The 26,333-nt window shown below is 37.9% G+C and overlaps 1 protein-coding gene across 3 annotated transcripts in view; it reads left to right on the top strand.

Annotated features, from left to right (window-relative positions):
• The window catches only part of LOC144972257 (zinc finger HIT domain-containing protein 2-like), a 32,958-nt gene extending 25,952 nt beyond the window's left edge, over positions 1–7,006 (top strand). For all 3 annotated transcript variants that reach the window (XM_078913303.1, XM_078913306.1, XM_078913305.1), the window contains exons 10-11: positions 2,128–2,280; positions 5,047–7,006. In XM_078913303.1, coding sequence (XP_078769429.1) covers positions 2,128–2,280; positions 5,047–5,210 — 317 coding nt within the window. In that variant the 3' untranslated portion in view covers positions 5,211–7,006. The remainder of the gene's footprint in view (positions 1–2,127; positions 2,281–5,046) is intronic.
• Positions 7,007–26,333: the final 19,327 nt, after the last annotated feature.

The following is a 26,333-nucleotide window of genomic DNA, read 5'->3' as shown; positions in this document are numbered from 1 at the left end:
AAGAAGCAATAAATAAAAAGAGGGAAGATAGGAGGAACAGGGAGACAAGCAGGGATTCTATGAAAGTAGATGAATATAAGCAGGCAAAAAAAAAGAGGCAAATAGAGCCGTTGCAAAAGCAAAGTCCGAGGCATTCAAAGATATGTATGAGCATTTAGAAAGTAAAGAAGGCCAGAAAAATATTTTCGGAATAGCGAAACAGAGGGACAAGAATAGGAGAGATATACAACATATTAAGATGGTCAAAGATGAGAATAGAAAAATATGGGGCAAAGATGAAGAGATTCGAGCTAGATGGAAAGCATACTACGAACACCTCATGAATGAAGAGAATGACAGGGAGAGGAGAAGTGCAGTTATACAACCTAAAGAGAAGATTGTAGATGAGATAAGCAAGAACGAGGTCTAGGATGCAGTGTGCAAGATGAAAAAGGGAAAGCAGTTGGACCAGATGAGATAGCAGAAGTCTGGAAATCACTTGGACATGAAGGTTAAATTTCCTGGTATGTTTATTCAACATTTTTCTGCCAGAAGAAAAACCAAAACTATGTTGATTCCCAAATACAAAAATAAAGGAGATGTTCAAGAATGTGGCAACTATAGGGACATCAAGTTGATGAGCCATACATTGCAGATATGGGAAAGAGTAATTGGTAAGAGGATTAGAAAAGATGAAGAACAGTTTGGATTTGTTGCTGGTAAAATTACAACAGAGGCTATATTTGCTCTAAAAGTGATCGCAGAGAAGTATAGAGAAAAGCAAAGAGAATTACACTGTGTTTTCATTGACCTGGAGAAAGCATATGATTGGGTACCAAGAGAAGAAATGTGGTACTGTCTAAGAGCAAAGAGGTAAACAGAGAAATATATCAAAGTTATCCAAGATATGTACAAAGGAAACAAAGCAGTGGTAAGGACAGCTGTTGGCTCAACTGATCCATTTAATGTAAGAGTTGGATTACACCAAGGATCTGCTCTTAGCCCACTGCTGTTTGCAATAGTAATGGATGTTCTAACAGAACCCATTTGGTGAGAAGCACAGTGGAACATGATGTGTGCGGATGACGTAGTACTTTTGAATGATACAAAAGCTGAGGTGGAAAAGGAACTGGAAGGTTGGAGACGGGTGTTGGACAGGAGGGGATTACGGTAAAGCAGATCAAAGACAGAGTATTTGTGCATCGGACAAAAGAGCAGGACCACCAATAAAGATAGGAGAAGAGGATGTGCCAGAGACAAACCAATTCAGATACTTAAGAACAACTGTACAAGGTAATGGGGGCAATGAGATGGAGGTTAAGAAGAGGATATAGGCAGGCTGAATTAATTGGCGGAAGGTAATTGAAGTGATGCGTGACAAATGAATTTCTGCAAAGCTGAAGGGGAGAATATATATAACAGTTGTAAGACCAGCAATGAGCAATGTTATATGGACTAGAGACAGCATCTACAACAAAGAAACAAGATAAAGAAGTTGAGGTAGCAGAAATGAGGATGTTGAGATGGTCACTTGGCTGGACAATAAAAGGTAAAGTGAGTAATGAACGTATTCGAAAGATGACTGAAGTGGAGAATGTATCAATAAAGATGAGAGAAGATAGATTGAAATAGATCGGACATGTAAAGAGACGAGAAAGGGAGTACGTGGGAAGGAAAGTATTGGACTTATAATTAGTGGGAAAGAGAAATAAGAGTGAGACGCCCAAAGATTAGATGGTTGGATAAGGTAAAGAACGATATGAAAGAACTGGGCCTGGAGGAAGATGATGCTCTGAACCGAGATGCATGGAGATGTGGCATTCATTATGGCAACCCTGCAAAATGCGGGATAAGCTGAACGAAGAAGAAGATTGCTACTATTACTACTACTACTATTTTTATAATTTTTGTTATTATTATTATTATTATTATTATTATTATTATTATTATTATTATTATTATTATTATTATTATTATTATTATTATTATTATTATTATTGTAGACCTTAAAAAGAATTTACTTCCATAGGACAAATAAGAGGAATTTTAAATGGAATATTTATATTTTAGATACAGTAAACAGTTACTTAACTTGCATTTTATAATAAATCTCTAATAAAACACCTCCTTTTTTCATCTTGTCTTCAGAGTTAAAGGGGAAAAAAGATGGGACCGATGACCTCCAGTTCCTCAAATCCAGGGTGTTCAAGGCAGAGAAAAAGTCTGTGTTTTTTCTAAGCTGGATTCATCGATACGGGATGGGAATCCACCAGCTTCTACCTCTTCTACAGTTGGAGATAGGTAAGTTCATACTGAGAAATGGAGTATTTATGTACACTTGTCATTTGTTAAGGTTGAAGTTTAATGAAAGGCGCTATAGAAATTAAGCTTATTATTAAATTTGTATTGCTTTTAACTTTAACCCTTTACAGTTAGAAATGCCTATGGAGAATTTATCTACATTTGTCATTTGTTGAAATTGTATTGCTGTTAACTTTAAACCCTGACAGTTAAGTTCATATTTATAAATACCTATGGAGAATTTATTTACATTTGTCATTTGTTGAAGTTGTTTTGCTGTTAACTTTAACCCTTAACAGTCAGTCTGTCATTTGCTACATTCTATGCCCAGTGGGAGGGAGAAAACTCGTACTTTTCATATTTTATATTTTGAAAATTGATACAACTTTAAACCAATTACCATTAAAGAGGAATGATTGTTCTTTAATTTAATTTGATACCAAATTACAAAAATACCTCTTCAGACTATTTGAAATATGTGTTAACAATTTATCAACAATGAAGAAATTGAACAAAAACAAATGCAATCCGAATTTGAAATGTTACAGGACGGTTTGGATATTGGTTTATTTGGTCTCGCAGTATTATTGTAATCTGTGTAAACAACTTCTTGTTGGTTTTCAGCACTTTAAGGTTTTGGCGAAAAATGCTAAAGAAATATAATTTTTATTATCATTTTTATTATTATTATTATTATTATTATTATTATTATTATTATTATTATTATTATTATTATTATTATTATTATTATTATTATTATTATTATTATTGTCATTTTTATTATTATTATCCTTTATTACTAGTGGAAAACCTGCAATATTTTCGGAGAAATAAGGCTATTACGAACTGGCAGTCATCTATTTTACTTAGGTATTATCCAACTGTATTGTGGAAATTAACGTACCTAAAAAACATAATAACTCGAGCTTTTATATAGCGCAATCTCCACTAAACATGCTCAAAGCACTTTACAAAGGGTCCCTGACCAACAGCAACACGTACCATGTAGAACGAGATATGGTGCTTGTTAGGCGATATTACAGTTGTTTTCGACAAAGAAACGCCGTTAACGGCCAGGTACTCATTTTACACCTGAGTATGGTGAGAGAATGTTAGTAAAGAGCCTTTTCCAATGACTCAACTATTTGTCAAGTGAGGCTTTAACTCAGGGGCTTCCGATCTGAAAGCGAGTGTCATACCACTAGACCACATAGCCGCTTGGAGACGAATCTTTTGAACCATCAATGATCAAATTTAATATTAGCCAGTTGAGGGCAAATGAATATGGCAATAGGCCTAGGGTGGCCAGATAGCCTAGTCATTCCCAAAGTCAAATTCAAATGAACAAACATAATGCCTCAGCGAACGTACGGTAGACACAGTTTCTGTGTGCTCTCAGGGGGAATGGACGCAGGCACACTGATTATGTGCTTATGTGATTATGATCTATACTATATACTAGGTATGAAGACATTGTCAGAAAATCCATTGGTTTTAAGTTTTACATTTCAATTTAAGATTCATAAATAATTTAAAGAATTCTAATCAAATTGATAAATAAAAAGATTTATATTTTTAAAATATAAATTTAATTTGGAATGTTAAATCACCCAAGTTTTCTTAGTTTAAGGCTAAGAAAATGATTTTTTACTAAAGTAAATAAGGGAGGTAACTCCTTAAACAATCGTGACATGGACGTTAAATAAATGGAGAATTCGCAGTATTTTGGGAGAAACAAGGCTATTACGAACTGACAATCATCTATTTTAATTATTATACCGACCACTGTATTGTGGAAATTAACATCAGTTGAGACCGATAGGCACGTATTGGAATATATGTACACATCAATTGAGACGTGATTGATCTGTCTTGAGCTTTGGTCTGTCCGGTGGAAGGGTGCGAAATGACGGCAATTCTGAAGGCCAAGGTCGAATTTTGGACTCATGATTATGGCCTAGCAGAGATTCTAAATAACTATTGGAATCAACGGGCAATAATTAAATTAATTTATGAAAGGTTTGCAAGGTACTCGTATATTGATCTGTGAAATTAGTTTATCATTTGTAGATTTGCCTGTAATTCTGTGCTCGATGATAAAAATTTAACATTGGCTGGACAGAACAAAGTCCACCCCCAACCCTATTTTTAAAAAAGAATGGGAGTTCAATAAAATATTACCAAGCTGGGTCATATCTGATTTATACGTTGAGTATGGAAAGTTGATACTATTTATATCATTGATTGAGAGTAAATGTACTCATTGATTTAAATATCGACTATAATATTGCAAGTATGGGCTTATTGCCCATCATCAGAATTAGAGGTTTTCAGGATTGTAGGCATTTTTTTTCAAATCTGACTTATTTTGGGTTTTCACTGTACACATTGACATGGGCTAGTATTGACAGCACTGCAGGTTTGGGCACTGTTCACTTTGTCTTTCTTTCTTCCCGACTCATTTTGGGTTTTCACTGTACACAAGGACATGGGCTAGTATTGACAACACTGCAGGTTTGGGCACTGTTCACTTTGTCTTTCTTTCTTCCCGACTCATTTTGGGTTTTCACTGTACACAAGGACATGGGCTAGTATTGACAACACTGCAGGTTTGGGCACTGCTCACTTTGTCTTTCTTTCTTCCCGACTCATTTTGGGTTTTCACTGTACACAAGGACATGGGCTAGTATTGACAACACTGCAGGTTTGGGCACTGCTCACTTTGTCTTTCTATCTTTCTATTTCCTTCATTCTTGTCCTTCTCAGAACGAAGACGATCTGATGCGGAGGAAGTGGGAGAACTCAAAGATTGTGTGGAGAAAAATATGGAGTATTTGAAGCCTCAACAGCATCCAACGACAGATGTGGACTCTGGTGATAATAGTATGGATAGTAAGGATAACAAGGAATGTAAGATTGTAGAGTTGTGATACCTGTCAGATGTTTTAAATCATAGTATCTGAAGATTGAATGTGTTAGCCTGTATGGCTTTGAATGTTTTAGCCTGTATGGCCTTGAATGTGTTAGCCTGTATGACCTTGAATTTGTTAGCCTGTATGGCCTTGAATGTGTTAGCCTGTATGACCTTGAATGTGTTAACCTGTATGGCCTTGAATGTGTTAACCTGTATGGCCTTGAATGTGTTAGCCTGTATGACCTTGAATGTGTTAGCCTGTATGACCTTGAATGTGTTAGCCTGTATGGCCTTGAATGTGTTAGCCTGTATGACCTTGAATGTGTTAGCCTGTATGACCTTGAATGTGTTAGCCTGTATGGCCTTGAATGTGTTAGCCTGTATGGCCTTGAATGTGTTAGCCTGTATGACCTTGAATGTGTTAGCCTGTATGACCTTGAGTGTGTTAGCCTGTATGATCTTGAATGTGTTAGCCTGTATGGCCTAACAACCAGAGCTGCCAGCTTCCATTCCTCTCCTTGCCCTGCCCTCCCCCCACCCCACCAAGAATTTTCCTGGTTTTTTAAATTTTTTATTTGGGGAGGGGGGGGGGGGGGGGGGGGGGTAAGGGTCTTCAATTAGATAAGTTCTTCCAGGAGTTCTGAAATTGTACATACACATGAACTAATACAACAGTAAGTAATCTAAGCTTCAAATCATTGAAATTCCGTCCAGTAAGATTAGACTGAAATTCACTCCCAGTATTACCAGTAGTTTTATCCCATTGTTTATCAGGCAAGAGAATCCAGTTAAAATGAGAGGGAAGTAAAGGGAGGAGTACAGTGGACCTTCAGTCATATTGTTATGTTTAAAGACACTCAACTTGAAATGAATAAGGACAAAATGCAAAGAGATGAACCCAATTTTAGAAGACAGACAGACTCACAAACCAGCACATTGGATAAATGTCTTAAATGTGACGTCTATAGAGAAATTAGAAAAGGATAAAATAAAGCACAAAAACAAAGACAAAGTCATCCAAGAATTCACTTAAAATAATCAAAAGATTCACAAACAGCAATCCAAAGAAACCACGGTTTATAAAGGCCTTTTCCTTCTTGATTATGGGCTTGGGGACCGACTCAGAATCATTCTGAGGCCTCATTACAAAGGGACAGGGCAGAGAAAAGGACAAATAAAAGGCATTGGTCCGAAATCACTTCTTATGAGAAGGGACAGGACAGATGGAATTTGGACAGAACAAGGACCATATTTTATATTCACCCATAGAGGCCCGCTTCCCCTGGAGTCGCCCGTCATCGCCCGCGGCCCCCGATAAAAAACGGATCATGGTTACTTTGTTATTGCAATGAATCACTTCGTTTTATTCTAAACCGGAAACATCGTAAACGTAATGCGATCGTTCTATTTCCGTTTCCTTTTTACCGCACGTTTATATCGTTGATAGCAAGTGAGTAATCGAATTCAGAAAAATGGCATTCCCGTACCTCACGAGTTTGTTGCGTGGTGCTAGAAATGATGTTTTGGAGAGTGGTGTAGACGATGAAGAGGATTTTGGAAATGAAAGCGATATCGAACTAGAAAGAGAAGATGTAAACGATGGACAAGACGAGGCGTTAGCACCCGATCAAGGTGATTCGGACACTGAATCAGAGTCCGAGATTGACGAAAATGACGGGAATGGGGGTGCGGGGAACGAGGTTTTTTTTTAAATATTTTTTTTCCCAATTTATTGAAATCAAAACATGTCATGTTATATATCATTCGAAAGCAAATTTATCTGGCTATAAAAAGGAATTAAAATTATAATTTTATGTCATTTGGTTCTCGTTTAATAATTTTTTAACTTTGTGTTGGTATTTTTTTGTTAAGAGTTATGCCCCTTACACTGGGCCTCAGGGGAATTTTTTTTAGTAAACACCGGGCCTCTATGGGTTAAATGTCCCCACCTGATCAGTGCCGTATAGTTTACATATCCACCACGTGCAGGACATGCTGTTTGGAGATTGGTTCCCTCCCCCTCTCCACGTACATCATGACCCACCCATCAAATTGTTGACCACCTCGTCTCTAACTGGCTGGGTCTCCAGAGCTAATTAAAAGGTCACAGGGTCAGTCAGCCAGTCTCGGTTTGATCCCCACAGTTGTTGAGTGACGAGAGTTCACACGATAGGTCACTAAGTTTGAAAGCCATATTTCTATGTGGCTGGATATCTCTGGCTCCCTTCTCTCTCTCTCTCTCTCTCCTCTCTCTCTCTCTCTCTCTCTTCTCTCTCTCTCTCTCTCTCTTCTCTCTCTCTCTCTCTCTCTTCTCTTTCTCTCTTCTCTCCTCTCTCTCTCTCTCTCTCTCTCTCTCTCTTTCTTCTCTCTCTCCTTTCTCTCCTCTCTCTTCTCTCTCTCTCCTCTCTCTCTCTCTCTCTCTCTCTCTCTCTCTCTCTCTCTCTCTCTCTCTCTCTCTCTCCTCCTCTCTCTCTCTCTCTCTCACTCCTCTCTCTCTCTCTCTCTCTCTCCTCTCTCTCTTCTCTCTCTCTCTCTCCCTCTCTCTTCTCTCATCTCTCCTCTCTCCTCACTCTCTCTTTCTCTCTTCTCTCTCTCTCTCTCCTCTCCTCTCTCTCTCTCTCTCTCTCTCTCTCCCTCTCTCTCTCTCTCTCTCTCTCTCTCTCTCTCTCTCTCTCTCTCTCTCTCTCTCATCCAGGCCAAGGGTGCCGTGTCAGTTTAATCCCACGTTTGGCTCTGACACTGCAACATTTTTATTCCCTGTTTTCATCTGGCATTTCTCACTTCTCCACACCCTATATTTTCTCATGAGTAAGATGTCTGTAAAGTATTCATGGCATTTCTCACTTCTCCACACCCTATATTTTCTCATGAGTAAAATGTCTGTAAAATATTCATTGCCTATAGACATACGGTAAACTTTTTAAAATTATAACTTGACTGAAAATAGAGTTATTTTATCCATCAACCCTGGGGCACTTAATTCTTTTAAAAGTAACCCAAGTTAAATTGATGACACGAAGATCATTGTTGTGACATGGAGTAAGTAACACCAGACCAATACACAGCTGCAAGTACCTACATATTGATTATGCTGTCATCAGTAAGTCACAGTATTCAGAACTTGGTGGGATAGGAACATATTTCAATTGGTTATATGGTTTATCCTTTCAATATTATTTTAGACATTTCATTGTGAGGTGCATGGGTATTTGGTCTCATCAGCATTTTTTCAGAAGCAACACCACCAGGTATCACCCAATGCAGAGATATGCTTAGTCTAAGTTGACATTGTCTTTATTACATACAGCATCCGTTGTTCTTTCATAATTTTATATTTCCATACTTTTGTGTCTCTATTTCTTGTTGATTTGAATACTTTTGTATAGCTCAAGTGTCGCTTATGATGAATGACACGATGGGCTGTTTGTTGGATATGTTATAAAACCATGAATGACACGACGGGCTGTTTGTTGGATATGTTATAAAACATATGAGGACCATGTTTGGATATGTATCAAACCATGAATGACACAAGTGTGTTGTTGATGATACTGTTTATTTAAAACCATGAATGACACGATTTGTGGTGTTTCTGAATGCGACTTGTATATGTTATAAAACCATGAATGACACGATGGCTGTTTGTGGATATGTTATAAAACCATGAATGACACGACAGGCTGTTTGTGGGATATGTATAAAACCATGAATGACACGAGGCTGTTTGTGGATATTATAAAACCATGAATGACACAGGCTGTTTGTGGATATTAAAAACCATGATTGACACGAGGCGTTGTGATATGTATAAACCATGAATGACACGACGCTGTTTGTGGATATGTTATAAAACCATGATGACACGACGGCTGTTGGATATGTTATAAAACCATGAATGACACGATGGCTGTTTGTGGATATGTTATAAAACCATGAATGACACGACAGGCTGTTTGTTGGATATGTTATAAAACCATGAATGACACGATGGGCTGTTTGTGGATATGTTATAAAACCATGAATGACACGACTGGCTGTTTGTGGATATGTTATAAAACCATGAATGACACGACGGGCTGTTTTTGGATATGTTATAAAACCATGAATGACACGACAGGCTGTTTGGATATGTTATAAAACCATGAATGACACGATGGCTGTTTGTTGGGATATGTTATAAAACCATGAATGACACGATGGGCTGTTTGTTGGATATGTTATAAAACCATGAATGACACGATGGGCTGTTTGTTGGATATGTTATAAAACCATGAATGACACGACTGGCTGTTTGTTGGATATGTTATAAAACCATGAATGACACGACTGGCTGTTTGTGGGATATGTTATAAAACCATGAATGACACGATGGGCTGTTTGTGGATATGTTATAAAACCATGAATGACACGACTGGCTGTTTGTTGGATATGTTATAAAACCATGAATGACACGATGGCTGTTTGTGGATATGTTATAAAACCATGAATGACACGATGGGCTGTTTGTTGGATATGTTATAAAACCATGAATGACACAATGGCTGTTTGTTGGATATGTTATAAAACCATGAATGACACGATGGCTGTTTTGTTGGATATGTTATAAAACCATGAATGACACGATGGCTGTTTGTGGGATATGTTATAAAACCATGAATGACACGATGGGCTGTTTGTTGGATATATTATAAAACCATGAATGACACGATGGGCTGTTTGTTGGATATGTTATAAAACCATGAATGACACGATGGGCTGTTTGTGGGATATGTTATAAAACCATGAATGACACGACAAACTGTTTGTTGGATATGTTATAAAACCATGAATGACACGATGGGCTGTTTGTTGGATATATTATAAAACCATGAATGAAACGATGGGCTGTTTGTTGGATATGTTATAAAACCATGAATGACACGATGGGCTGTTTGTGGGATATGTTATAAAACCATGAATGACACGATGGGCTGTTTGTTGGATATGTTATAAAACCATGAATGACACGATGGGCTGTTTGTGGGATATGTTATAAAACCATGAATGACACGACAAGCTGTTTGTTGGATATGTTATAAAACCATGAATGACACGACTGGCTGTTTGTTGGATATATTATAAAACCATGAATGACACCATGGGCTGTTTGTTGGATATGTTATAAAACCATGAATGACACGATGGGCTGTTTGTTGGATATGTTATAAAACCATGAATGACACGATGGGCTGTTTGTTGGATATGTTATAAAACCATGAATGACACGATGGGCTGTTTGTTGGATATGTTATAAAACCATGAATGACACGACAGGCTGTTTGTTGGATATGTTATAAAACCATGAATGACACGACTGGCTGTTTGTTGGATATGTTATAAAACCATGAATGACACGACAGGCTGTTTGTTGGATATGTTATAAAACCATGAATGACACGATGGGCTGTTTGTGGGATATGTTATAAAACCATGAATGACACGATGGGCTGTTTGTGGGATATGTTATAAAACCATGAATGACACGATGGGCTGTTTGTTGGATATGTTATAAAACCATGAATGACACGACTGGCTGTTTGTTGGATATGTTATAAAACCATGAATGACACGACTGGCTGTTTGTGGGATATGTTATAAAACCATGAATGACACGACTGACTGTTTGTGGGATATGTTATAAAACCATGAATGACACGATGGGCTGTTTGTTGGATATGTTATAAAACAATGAATGACACGATGGGCTGTTTGTTGGATATGTTATAAAACCATGAATGACACGATGGGCTGTTTGTTGGATATATTATAAAACCATGTTTTAAGGTTGGCCTTCTCAGATTGATAACTGTGAGATATTTATTATTGAAAATAAATTTTATGTGGTTGCCAAGTTTTGGAGTTGCTTTTCTCTGCTATTTTTGTTGTCATCTGTCATAAGTGACACCATGAACACTAGTCACATTTGTGTCATTTTATTTTTGTTACAAGCTTTACGTTTCACCTTTCAATCATAAAAATACCAAAATTTAAGGTTCCAGCTATAACACGTGACCTTTAGGTACAAAAATAGAGTCTTCTAAAAGAGTATTCGGTACATGACACTGCTTGTCCTTGGCCCATTCAGACGTGTTTACAGTTGATTTTAGGAGTCTCGTTGGGCGTTGGGCAGGACGTAAAGCCATACTAACGTGGAAAGCCAAAAATTCTACATGAGATAGAGGTACTGGTTTACTGGTCCGTGTTTGAAAAAGATTAGAATACTGAATTGATAGTCGTTGTTGGATTGATGTCTCCATTATCCTATGGCCTGTTTACTTGTTTTACAAGGGCACTGTATCGGTGGTTGTTGTGGTGGTGATTGTTATTGTAATTGTAATGGCCATGTGACAGCTCTATCAGTGGTTGTTGTAGTGGTGATTGTTATTGTAATTGTAATGGCCATGTGACAGCTCTATCAGTGGTTGTTGTAGTGGTGATTGTTATTGTAATTGTAATGGCCATGTGACAGCTCTATCAGTGGTTGTTGTAGTGGTGATTGTTATTGTAATTGTAATGGCCATGTGACAGCTCTATCAGTGGTTGTTGTAGTGGTGATTGTTATTGTAATTGTAATGGCCATGTGACAGCTCTATCAGTGGTTGTTGTAGTGGTGATGTTGGTGATTGTTATTGTAATGGCCATGTGACAGCTCTATCAGTGGTTGTTGTAGTGGTGATGTTGGTGATTGTTATTGTAATGGCCATGTGACAGCTCTATTAGTGGTTGTTGTAGTGGTGATGTTGGTGATTGTTTTTGTAATGGCCATGTGACAGCTCTATCAGTGGTTGTTGTAGTGGTGATGTTGGTGATTGTTATTGTAATACCCATGTGACAGCTCTATCAGTGGTTGTTGTTGTTGTAGTGGTGATGTTGGTGATTGTTATTGTAATGGCCATGTGACAGCTCTATCAGTGGTTGTTGTAGCGGTGATGTTGGTGATTGTTATTGTACTGGCCATGTGACAGCTCTATCAGTGGTTGTTGTTGTTGTAGTGGTGATGTTGGTGATTGTTATTGTAAAGGCTCTTTGGTAGTAGAAATGCCCCATAAATATCCGATGATAAACTTTTTACGTCATCCAGGTTTATATCAACAAAGCTTGTATGTGTCTGGGAAGGGGGGGGGGGACTTTTTACTCATCCAGGTGTAGGGCGGAGCAACAGCAGCAGAGGGAGGCGGAGGAAGAGGAGAAGGTGTATTCCAGGAAGGTGGGAGTGAGAGAGAGAGAGTTTCCTCCCGTCATGCTAACGATTGGACAGTCGAGATCATAGTGATGAATGAGAAAATAAGATAGGAATATGTACACTCCAACGACGCGGGCTTGTCGGTTATCAAGCCCAGGACGAACACGTTGCTTCCATATACAGCGGCATTTTCTTTTTCTTTTTTTCTTTTTCTTTTACTTTTACGCCTACTTCATTAGCATAGGCCTACACAGTAAATCTTGTTATACCGCCACTCTGTCGAGAAACTGGAAAAGTTGGTAGTATAGCAATTAATTTCATTATTCTATACCATTAGTAAGCTGATCTTACATGAGGTTGGAGATGTTTATGAGTTCGTTTTAATAAGATGTTACTGTAAGGACGAATAGACAGTCCGATTTTGACATTGACAGCAGTGTGTGAATTCGATGGAAATCCAGCAACGCTGTTCCAATTAAGACAAAACGTGATGAATTATTCGTGTGCCCAGACACATAATCAATTCATTAATAAGTTAGCTCATTAACTCAACTGGAAAGAAACCCAGTCGCTCTTATTCAGAACTGACGCAGCTTGACAGAACCCATTGAACAAGACAAAATATTATCTTCTGTAATCTGACCCCGCGAGGTTTGTTTTTTTTTTTTGAAAAAAATATTTCAAAATTTTGCAAAGGAAATGATGAATTTTCAGAAGAAAATAAATAAATTTTGCAAAAATGTTGCAGGTTTCTAAAAATGTTGTGTCGCACCTAACAACTAACTACACTACACGCAACCCATGTAATAAAATATCCCCGCGGAACTCCGCAATTTCAAACTCAAAATTATGGGACAAAAAATGGTAAATTTTGCCAGAAAGTATGCTGATTTTGAAAGAGTTGGGAAAATAAAATTACAATAGAAAATTGCTGTCAATGAAATTGTTATATATATGAAGTAAAAAAATTGGGATATTTCATTTATTTAACTTAAATAAAAGGGCATATCCGAATATTTTTTTTAAAAATCAAAGAATTCGTCAAAAATTTGCAAAACGTGCAGATTTTGCAGTAGCAATGCAAATCAGAAAATTTCTCCCTTATTTTGCGGCCGCAAGCTGAGCAAAAAAACAAACCGCGGGCCCAGTGTAATGCACGTGAGCGCACCCTTTCTAAACGTGGCAAAAATAATAAAAATTAAATGGCTAATTTTCACACTCATAACCTTCACAGTTTTCAAAGCTGAATGGTCTTTCCTTCAATTATTTAAAGCAATGAATTTTGAAATGTAAATTCACCACAGTGTAAAAACGTTGCTGTTTTAACAGAGTGAAGCGGTATTTCTTTTTTTACGAAACCCGCCGAAACTCAGTCTCAGGTTCACTCCCCAATGGTGTACACTTCCCTGAGTCCCATGTTCACTCCCCACTGCTGCCTACGTCCTGGCGGGTTTCGTAAAAAAGAAACACCCGTTTTAACAAAAAGTGAAGTTTAACCTGGAAATTTCGAATTGACTATGTGCAAATACGTACACATTGGTAAGTCAAGTCATGGACGAGACTATGTGCATATACGTACACATTGGTAAGTCAAGTCATGGACGAGCTATGTGCAAATACGTACACATTGGTAAGTCAAGTCATGGACGAGACTATGTGCAAATACGTACACATTGGTAAGTCAAGTCATGGACGAGATATGTGCAAATACGTACACATTGGTAAGTCAAGTCATGACTTTGCGATTCCCCCTGTCCTCTGGTTATCTCAGAAAATCCATCATGTACTTTCATTTCTTTCTCCAGTTAAATTCCCTACCTTGGACAGACACGGTATTTAAATCCACGTTTTTTCCAGAGTAAGACGGTTACTGGCTAATGTCACGAGACCAGTAACGTAGTCTGTCCGATGTCTGTCTCTGCTTCTTTTCTCATACATTTTCTATATTATAGTCTGTCCGATGTCTGTCTCTGCTTCTTTTCTCATACATTTTCTATATTATAGTCTGTCCGATGTCTGTCTCTGCTTCTTTTCTCATGCATTTTCTACAATTAAACCTTTTTCTCGATACTTTCCCCCCTGATTTATTGACCAAGGGATTTTAATTATCTTTCTCTTAAAAGTTTGAATGAGAAAACGTCTAACGCCAGCTCGGTCCAACATTTCGTCATTAGTTATTTTCTATGTGGTCTAGTGGTATGACACTCGCTTTCGGATCGGAAGGTCCTGGGTTCGAGCCTCGCGCTCGGCGCATAGTTGAGTCCTTGGAAAAGGCTCTTTACTCACTTTCTCTCACCGTACTCAGGTGTAAAATGAGTACCTGGCCGTTAACAGCGCTGTCTTTGTCCGAAAAATTGTAATATCGCATAACTAACAGGCATTATGTTCCGTCCTACATGTAAATGTTGCTGTTGTAAAGGGCTTTGAGCACATTTAGTGGATATTGCGCTATATAAAGCAAAAAAAAAAAAAAAGAAGAAAGCTCAATTTTCTAATCAGGATACTGGCTTTCCCGTCATTCATCTTAAAGGCTCCATACACGCACGGTTTTGATAGGCGTTCGAACCACGATCAGGCAAACCGGGGTGAAAACGCAATGTGTGTGGCCAAATACCTGGCCGATAAACCTAGGTACGGTCCATCGCTCGCAAAGCCCGCTTTGCTTAATATTTTTCGAGGCGATCGGCGATCGGGGGCGTGGCAGTCTAAAAAATTGGACAAAAATGTCACATCGCCTGACAGGCGTCATGTCTCGTCTTTCAAGTTTAATATTGCTGTTGCGTTGGGACCCCTTGTAAAGCGCTTTGAGCACGTGGATATTGCGCCAAATAAATGCTGTGTTATTATTTTTTTAAATAATATTTTTATAAATGTTGCGCCAGGAAGAGGTAGATGGCAAAAGTTTCGTTCTTGATCATCGTAAAATTTATAAAGGATTTCATACAAAATAAAAAATAGTTTTCATAATTTTCAATGTGATGATATAATAATATGCCAGTTCTTTTTTTTTTTTTTTTCCTCCTCACCCATTGACGCGACATGACGGTCGACCTTGACACAGACATTTGGGATTGGCAGATGCCAAAAAGCCTTGACTACGGGATGACAGGGGTGGGCATTGTAACCTTGAATTATAATCTACAAACAACGCCCGCCCCCCCCCCCCCCCCCCCCCCAAAAAAAAATTTAAAAAAAATGAAAAAAAGAGCTGTGTGCGTGTGTGTGTGGTGGTGGTGGGGGGGGGGGGGGGGGCTGCGAATGCAAGTAGTCCCGAGGAGTACCCGTTTAACCTGCCACGCCACGGGAGCACTGTCGATTTGTTTTACAAATAATAATAATAATAATAATAATAATAATGACGATAAATAAAAAATCTTTATTGTCCACAAAATGGAAAAATGTCCGTGGTCTACGTTGCTTTTAAACTTAAATCGGATTGCAAATGTATTGATGTTATGCGTATTGGAAAAATACTCACGACATCTCCATCGGGGTATAACATATTAACACACAAAACTGCAAACGCGAACGTTCATTGTCTGATTGATATAACTTAGTGATAAGTTAATTATAAAATGCTGTCTAAAAGCAATAACAACGGTTGACTGACGTCAAATCCATTCCTTCTATTGATGCTCTGTGTTAAATTAAAATACTCACAAAGTCCGCCAGCCAGAAATATCACTCCAGCCCAAAGATCTACATGGAACCTTGAACGTTATAGTCTGATATATTTTAATGAGAACTAATCATAAAAATGGGTGTCTAAAAACAATAACAATGAGATGAGTGACGTCAATTTGGTTCCTTCTATAAATATCCAAGAACTTTACTCACTCCATCCGCTCTCTCCTCCTTCAATACATATGAATCTATTCTCTCATCACTTTTTTGTGCGGCTATGCATGTGATCTTGTGAAATGACACTCGCCTTTGGATCGGACGGTACTGGATTCGAGTCCCGCTCTGAGTGGCGCATAATTGAGTCCTTGGAAAAGGCTCTTTACTCGCATTCTCTCACCTTGTTCACTGTTAAAATGAGTACCAGCGTCGTCTCTGTCGGGAAACAATTGCAATATCGCTTAACAGTCATGTCTCGTCTAACATGTTTTTATGTTGGCCAAAGACCCTTATAATATAAAGTGATTTGAACACCTTTATTGAATATAGCGGTATATATAGCGCAAGTAAATTTTTCTCTCTTTCTCTTTCTCTCTCTCCCTCTCTCTCTCTCTCTCTCTCTCTCTCTCTCTCTCTCTCTCTCTCTCTCTCTCTCTCTCTCTCTCTCTCTCTCTCTCTCGACATGTTAGATTATTATAGCTATTGCTACATTGATGCGAATATCTTGGACGGTTATTGATGCTATGAGTTTAGGTAAAATGCTCACAACATCCACCAGTCGGAAATAACGTACCGTCACACAAAACTACGAGTAACCTTGAACGTTAAAAGTCTGATTGAGATAATTTGGTGAGAACTAATTACCAAAATGACTGCCTTAATACAATAACAAAGAGTGGAATGATGTCAATTTCGTTACTTTGGGACGTCGTTACTTTGTAAGTTGTAAGCGACTTTTATCGACCGTTACTTGTCTTACTTTAGCATGAAACGTGTCACATAATGGACCTAGATGTCTCGTTTGTAACCTAGAAGATGTCTCGTTTGTAATCTAAATGTTTCATTTTGTGTTAAAAGAGACATGGCTGTCTCGACTTGTGTGTGCATGCGGGAGCGAAACTCAATCTTACTTGGGCCTATCAGACGATCTTAATCTTACCGTTTTCATCAAAAGACAAGAATGCAATTATAGTTTAATTGAAGCCCGGGTCGCGATATTCTTACTGCTCTCATTATGGAAACGGTTTATCATCTAAAGGGAACTAATATTTGAAAACAAAAACTCGGTGTCATTGATAAAGGGTTAATTACTCTTGACAAGCACCGTCCATCTCCAACCTACAACTTTTCTTTCTCCGCTATGTACCTATACTGAATAGCAAAATACTCGAACCAGCTTGGTGCCACAGCTATAGCGTATTTATCTGTGAAATCAGTAACAACAAAGTACACCGTGAAAAACTACATACATACAGTGGCGTGGCGTACTTACAGTATAGGGTGGTGCCAGATTTAGAGGGACATTACTTAAAACATACTATATTTGTAAGATAATAAAATTAAAGAAACGATTTACTTAAATAAATAAGAGGCGGTATATACCATTTCTCAGTTTTATTATTATTATTTTAAATGCTGTAATCCATTTTCAAAAAGATGGATGCGGTGCCAGGCACCAAATCTACCAATACAGCCACGCCCCTGCATACATACATCTTTCTCTAAATCCACCTGGCTATGACATCATAAAAATCTTTGACTTTTTAAAGTCCAAGTGTTTGATCCTCAGCTAATTGGATGATGTATTAAAATGTCACATTCCGTGATTTGACATTCTGCTTTTTTTTTGCGTCGGACAACAACACGACGTCAGAGGTAGCCCTGAATAATCAGCCACTCCTCTATCGTTCGTTTGGTGCAGAGGAATAAAACAACTGGAAGTGTTAACGAGAAACCAGGGCGTGGAAGGAAAATGATAACAAATGAAAATGAAGAAAACACTTCGTGTGCGGCTATGTGGTCTTGTGGTATGGCACTCGCTTTCGGATCGGAAGGTCATGGGTTCGAGCCTCACTCGGCGCATAATTGAGTCCTTCGAAAAGGCTCTTTACTCACATTCTCTCATTGTACTCAGGTGTAAAATGAGAACCTGGCCGTCAACAGCGTTATCTCTGTCAAATAATTGTAATATCGCCTCACGGCGTCATGCCTCGTTCTACATGTTACGTGTTGCTCTTGGTCAAGGACTCTTTGTAAAGCACTTTGAGCATGTTTAGTGGATATTAAGCTATATAAAACATTAAGTTTAAACGTTACCATTTTGACCCTTTCCAATTGACGACCAGTGAGCTGAATATATCAATATCATTCAAGAAACTGTTTGGAGACATTTCAAAGAGGACGTATGGGATACAATGCAAAAAGCCGTAAATGATGTCTGTTTTGGTTTGACCCAGCAGCATCGACGTCTTCGCTTTGCCGGGACTTTTTGGAATGAGCTGATCTTTAAAGATGCACCGTAGCCTGCGAGATCGCCCTTACTTTCTCATATCAAGCAACCTATGGGACGCCATTGGTCTCAAGGTCAGGGAAGGAACGCCCAGAACATTGCAATATTTACGTAGGCAGTAGCAGAGGAGTGAAAGATTATCATTATTATTTGATCTTTTTCCCACGTTGAGATGATCAATATCTATAATGTCACACACTATTTTGTTTAGGATACAACAAACTTTCATTTGATGAAAACAGACAAAGAATATGACACATCTTATGTGCGATCCATTGATTTTAATAGTGGTGCGTCTCGGTATACTTTGCGAGTTAGTACAGCCAACCACTTGCCAATTATAAAAAGGAAATAATAATAATAATGAGTTTGAAGAAGAAGAGGAATTAAAACAAAACCCAGAAACAATGTAACCCTTTAAAGGCGAAATTTGATCTTACTTTAACCCAACACCAGATCTTAACGTCTTCATCAAAAGACAAGTAACGGCAATGGGATTATTTACAGACAATTGAAGTCGGAGTCGCGATACTTGCACTGCTCTCCAAATTGAAACCATTTTTTCTTCATTAAAAATAACATACATAAAAGGAAACAAACAAACAAAAATCAGCGTCGCTGTTAAAGGGTTAAAACACATGCCTCATTGTGCAACAAACTCCGTGACAATCCGTGACTACGCTTAAGCGTGGTCTCCCCGAACGCCTCGGGACACGAAAAAACTTTCGAGTAAACCGTACATTGCCTTGACGTTTGAAGGGGGGGGGGGGGGTGGTGGTTCAGCGGGATGGTCTTTGCAATTCATATCTCAAAGATACCTAGTTCAAATATTCATCGTTAGTTTTTTTGTGGCCGGCAGCAAGCCACTTCTCACTGGGTCAATTTGCGGCCTGTGCTGCTGCTGACACCTGTGTTATTCCAGTCTTTCCCTTTGAATAAACCCTAAGAAAAATTTCCGCAAGAGGATGAATAAAGGGATCTTTATTATTATTTACTTTATTGATACATTTAAGGATGTGTGTGTGTGTGTGTGTGTGTGTGTGTGTGTGTGTGTGTGTGTGTGTGGGTGGGTGTCGGAGGGGGGGGTGTTCACTACACTCACAGTTACAATTAGCTTCGGCTGCACGGAGTTGTGATTTGTTATTGAAGTTGAAAGTTGGACTGTCAGACTCCGGAAAAAACACGTATTTAAAATTTTGGCCAGAATACTCGTCCTTTAAAATATTGGGAAGTCTCGGGTTTGAGATGTTTTGTCAAGATGAGTGAGTGTTATTTTAATCGATCAATGTTTGAAGGACGAGTTTTCTGGCCAAATTTCTAAATACGCGATTGTTTCCTTAGTATGACAATTGTAGTCAGGGAATGAGGCAAATGTTTGGAATTGTATCTTAGGAATTATTGTATTGCTTTTACGATAATATATCGTCTCGTTAACATTTGGACCAGGATGATCCCACAACACACAAGTCAATTAATTGAAGTGGAAGAGAAGGTAAAATGTTTGATGTTAAAATCACGCACGCATAGACACGGTGGCTGGATTAATTCTCACGATTTCTGACTTCAAAAAGTCAAATGGTGGAATGTTCTTGAGCCGTTGTCCTCTGTCAGCGTGTACGTCAACAATCTTAACGGTACGATGATTATCATCTCACGACTTTGACATTTATCCCGACATTATATCATCATCATCATCATCATCATCATCATCATCATCATCATCATCATCATCATCATCATCATCATCATCATCATCATCATCATCATTATCTGTGTAAAATGCGTTTTAAAAGTCTTATTTTTGGGATTTCCATACACGTTGTCATTTTAATCTAATATTAATATTAATATATTTTAATTCAAATCAAAAACAAACTATTTGTTGGGTTCTTTATTATTTTAAATTAAGGGTTATACGGCGCTTGCCACACATTTTGGTCTTATCAGCACCAGTAAAAAGGAAGAAAATGGGATAGTAAAAAATGTATAGAGTGACAATTAAAGGTCCCAAGAAAAAGTAAGACAAAGGGAAATGGTTCAAACAGAGAATCGATGTAGATTCCAAGAGCACACTACCAGTGTCCACCCAAAATTGTTTTGTAATAGAACATCATAGTGGACGTGTTATATTTAGTCAGGTTTATATTTTTTCATTACAAACATCTACAGCTGGGATGGCGATCAAAAACTAATTGGATAAAGTGCCTGTTTTCATTTTAACCAATCATAGCACGATCTGTAGACGAGGAATGTCAAAACCCCTAGAGACTTTCGAAATAAGTAAGTCTACCACAGTATGTCACAAAACAACACTGTGCATCCACAAGAAATAATCATAGCAGTAAGTTCACAACCCTAACACACAGAACCAACAAATATAAAAACAGTTTCTTCCCAAGACCCATCAAAGAATGGAACACTCTCCAATGTTAAAAGTATGTTATTAAAATATATATATTATACATTGTTATAACCTCAACTTTGTATTATTTGCTCCTTTGTTATTGCAATATGTTCCTTGTTATTAATCATGCGAATTTGATTTCTCACGAATGTTGTGTTCCATCAATAAAACAAGGGGCTTAACTCTATCCTGTCTCAACCCTTGCAGGAAAACTAAACACAGCCTTCATTTATTGTGTTTCTATATATCATCATTCATTTAAATTAATATCCTGCTGCCACTCAAATAACAACAAATTCTCAACATCCAACCAGAAATCCTAGATATTACTAACACCAACAAATTCGGTCAACTATTAAACATTTATCTTTCAACTCAATAACACAATAATGGAGAAAGTAACCACATAATTGTATAAAATCTGCAGTGATGGGCAATCCGCCTTTTTCAGATAAAGACATTGACCTTGAACTTGAAATGTGGTTTTACACAAGATTGCCAAACATCAAATTGTCAGAAAGAATAACAAACGATATTTGCTTAAAAAGAATAGGGAAAACCTGGCATCTGCGTTGGTCGCGGCCGTGACTCGCGATTTTTGGCGAATCCTCGATTTTTTCGCGATTTTCGCATTTTTCAAAAAGAAAAAGAAAAAAAAAACGATTAAAAAAAAAGAAAGGGAAATTAAATCGAAAAAAAAAACGAGAAAAAAAAAAGAAAAGAAAAAAAAAACAAAGCAGTAATTTTCTCACAGTCATGTTTTGATCGAAAAGAGCTCTTTTATCGCCATGCTGTTCCCAACTGCTGTACTGCAATAGAATGGTCATTTTCTGATCAGAGGATAAAGAGGCGTGGCCTTCGTGTTGTCTGACAACAACAAATCAATAGGCTTTTAACGAAATCGGGCCGAACGAAACGCCGAACGCCGAACCCGAACGGATATAGCCTTCTCACGTGACCATGAACGAGATCTGGATAGTGAAGACTCTCAAGCGGTATGCAGCATCTCATCTAAGGTCACGTGATAGAGGATAGCTGTTGGCTTCAGCTGACAAGAAACGGAGAAGGAAAGAATGGAGACTACCTCAGGCCTCCCCCTACCATGTGTTAGGGGAGGGGCAAGGTCAGTGTCATTCAATAGTATATAATTGTGCATATGGCGCTCTATACGGAGAGAAAATTATAAATTGATTACGGGGGAAGGTGGGGGGGAGGGGGGGGGGGTTGACCCACAAACGACCGAGGTGTTGGGCTTCGGGTAGACCATGATACGACATCGAAGAGAAAAGGCCGCTGGTACTTGGATGGTGGAAATGGTAGGGGGTGGGGGGGGGGGGGGGTAGTGACAATCAGCATGGGATGCATTCATTAACATTAATAATATAGGCAATAGATGACCAGGGATGTGTATTGTTTGTATATGTTTGTGTGTGTGTGTGTGTGTGTGTGTGTGTGTGTGAGCGCGTGTGTGTGAAAGGGATTACACAAAAACACCTTTCTCTGTAGCTTCCAAATGATTACGTATACGATAAATTTGAAAACCACATTGTTTGAATCAGCTTGCAAAAAGGAGAACATTTATCTTTGTTTCACAAAAATAGGTTTAGAAATAACTTTTTTTTTTAGTAGATTGATTTTGAAAAAAATATTGCTCATTTTTTTAAAATGTTATGATAGTTTCTTTATTTTCCGGTCGATTTTCTTGATTTATATCTCATTTTTCAATTCTCAATGCGACGAGCACACTGATGTATCTCTTGTGATTCAAAAGCGTTGTTTGTTTTTATAATAATATATATATATATATATATATATATATATATAATATATATAATATATAATATATATATATATATATATATATAATATATATATATATATATATATATATATATATATATATATATATATATATATATCGACGACTACATATGAAGGTCTGAAATCCGAAAGTACTTATGGGCCTAATATAACATTGTTGTAATTGACAATATTTTGCGTCATTTTTTGAGATTTCCATTACAACAATGAGCTCATAAGGAATTGGTTTATCAGACCTAAAAATAACTGCAATATATATATATATATATATATATATATATATATATATATATATATATATATATATATATATATATATATATTATAATTTCAATTGAAAGTTACGCGTTCAAGCCTTCATAAAACCGTTCCATTCCGGATGACGGTGTAACATTTAGTTTTAATGGTAATTCCTTTATTTTTGTTTTGATAAAAGGTCAAGGCCAAAACGACAGTTTCTAGGCTGAGAAGACTAATTACCTATTGGAAATTGACAGAGGCATGATTGGCCCTTGATGCAATGTTATCCAACTTGACAATCCATCAAATAAAAACCCAGCGGAAAAGACCCATCAAGGCAAACGACATACACAAACATCACCCCATCAGGGGGCAGCGTGGCTCAGGGGTATGGTCTTTGCTTTGTACCCAAAAGGTACCGAGTTCAACTACCTGCCTCGTTGTGTGGCCTTGAGCAAGTCAACTCGCCCTAGTTCACTTTGCGGCGCCGCACTGCGGCTAACGCCTGGGTTATTCCAGTCTTCCCTTGGAATAGATCCTAAAGACAAATTTCTCCTTGGGGATAAATAAAGGGAATTTGTTTTTTTATCCCCCTCCGAAAAAAACCCCAAATAATACAAACAACAATCAAAACTTTAATTTTTTTAAAAAGGAAAGAAAAAAATCACTCATTACAGCAGCACTATCATGTGTTTGAGCAATCAATTTATTCTGCAAATTAAATTGCTGAAGCTCTTTTTGACAAGACGATACAAGTCAGGCTCAGGTCGATCTGTGACATTTACAAAGAAGCGTTAAATCGGAATGTCATTTCCAATTAATCTTAGGACGATCGCAATTTGAGATCCACAAGAAACATCAGTTGTTTCATCGACTTTCAATGGAAACAAAAGGAGCCATCTCCATACTGGACTTCAAATCATCAATATAAACATTATATTATATGCAATCTAGAACTTCATCTCCCAAACTAACTATACATTTGACTGTATTTATCCTGACCTATGTTATCTCCAGATGGTAGCAGTCTTTATGTGTTCTTTTAATGATAATTCTGATTCTGCTACTATATCACATGAAAACGTGCTTTTTTAAAAGTTAATTGTCTTTCACCATGGCCTCAAAATGGCAATTCGTTAAAACCACAAAACTGTATACAATTGATTACCATCTCCAGTGTTTTTCTATTTTTGGTGACTTGTTCATTGTCCCACAAAGCCGGCAATCGATAGCTACTATCCATCTGAGCTTCAATTGCAAGGCGACAAGACACACTGAGAAAAACAAAACAACACGCAGTCAACAAACAATACACCATAAAATGACATTGAAATAAACAAAGCATCTACTGACAAAGACATAAGAAGGCAATCTCAACGTCATAGTCAGGACGAATCATACCAAGGGAGCGCCGTTAGGTCAAAGGTCAGACACGACTGCAACCGAAGCCATGACTCCATATTGAAAGAGTAATCTGTCTGTACAATCACACAAGCTACAGGCATGTTCACACTGAATTACAGAACACACACAATTGGTACACACAGTGTGTATTTGTTGATTAACGTTGGCATCCTTGTTAACAAGCCGGTGGTAACCACGGACAGTATCTCTATTGATCTCAGTGGCTAGATGTAATAATGACAACATTCCGTAGTACCCGGGGTGAAAGATCATTATAATCTGATTGAGAGGTGATACCGTCAGAGCTGCCAAATACGAGACTTTTAAAAATCGTGTTGTTTAGGAGATGAAAATAAAAGTTGCTATGATTAACTTTATAGACCAACAATTTACTCGCACAAGGATAAAAAAGCTTTACTATATTTCACTCCGGCATCAACGGTCATTTTGAATAAGTTTGAATGACTGAGGTGCTCATGAAGTTTTTGAAATTTGAGCCGAATGTTTCGCAATAGTTGTCAGGTCTGCGTTATTTTATGCAACACTGAAATGAACGCTCGGAGAAGAGAAGATAGAAATGCAGGAAAACGTGTTTTTACAAAAAAAAAGATAATTAGAAGATGAAGAAAGAGATGAAGATCGACAGAACAGAAACCTACGTAAATTAATTGCAGGGCGTAGCCTTGATAACCTGATTGACGGGACGCCACTGGGATGATCTTCTTAGTCCCGTTACAAACGATAGAAAGATGGGAACAATTCTTGACTGTTTCAATAACTATCGAGTGTCACGTAAGCGCAATATGCAGAGGGCTGATTTTTTACCAGAAAAAAACAACAACTCATTAATTATTAATTATTAATTATATCCGAGACAGCAGCCAAGAAAGGAGTCACAGCTTCATAACATATTCTAAATTAGATTATTATAATTCCCTCCCCTTTTGATCTTTCTGATTCGGAAATCAAACGAATGCAGATGACACAAAACCATGCAGATAACATGATTTTTTTTTTTCCTAAAACGGAAAAAATCGAAAGTGGCCTCGTCCTTCTCCTTTGGAAGAGTTGCATTGGCTGACAGCACAGTAACTACTGGAATAAAATGCAAAGCGTCAGTCCTTGTTTATCACTGCCTCGAAGGATCTGCCTCGGTCTTCTTATCTTAGCTACCACATAGTTATAGACAGCCAAAAATGATGAGATCCCCGTCTGATTCCTCTCGGCTACTCGTGCCTAAAAAAACTACACAAAACAAAAAAAAAAAAAAAAAAAAAAAAAAACAACTACCCAAATCAAAACAAACAAATACAAAACTTGGTGAGAGAACGTTCTCTTGTATTCATCCACGAACTTGAGACGCTCTCCCGCGAGAGCTGAGGAAATCAGGCAATTGAGCTGTTTTGAAATCTAAATTAAAGACTACGTTTTTAGGAAATAATATACAGTGCAACACCTGGATAACGACATCGCCCGGGACCGGAAAATTAATGTCGTTATTCCGGGTTTTCAAGATGGCGGAAAAAGGGGGCGTGGTGAGACCCATGGATACATAACAGTGCGATGCGCTGTCCAGTGCCTGAGAGAAGACACGATCCAAAAAGAATGTGTATTTCTCCTCTTTTCAAAGTGTATAGTTGCCATGCGCTTGGCTAAGAAACTCACAACATTGCCATCCGGAAATATAATGGACCAACACACATAACTATGTGTAGCTTGGAATGTTTATAGTCTGGTTAATACAGTTTAGTGAGAATTACTCATAAACATGGATGGCAAACAAAAACTAAACAAAAAACACACCGTTTTGAGATAATCGGCAACATTTATACCGTTTGTGCGGCAAGTTGATCTTGGGTTATGACACTCGCTTTCAGATCGGAAGGTCCTGAGTTCGAGCCTTGCTCGGCGCATAGTT

This window comes from Berghia stephanieae, chromosome 5, assembly GCF_034508935.2.
Source record: "Berghia stephanieae isolate SIO BIC M18660-M18661 chromosome 5, UCSD_Bste_1.3, whole genome shotgun sequence".
In the NCBI taxonomy this organism is placed as follows: Eukaryota; Metazoa; Mollusca; class Gastropoda; order Nudibranchia; family Aeolidiidae; genus Berghia; species Berghia stephanieae.
Note: the sequence above shows the minus strand (reverse complement) of the source record. Positions and strands in the feature narration are given on the sequence as shown.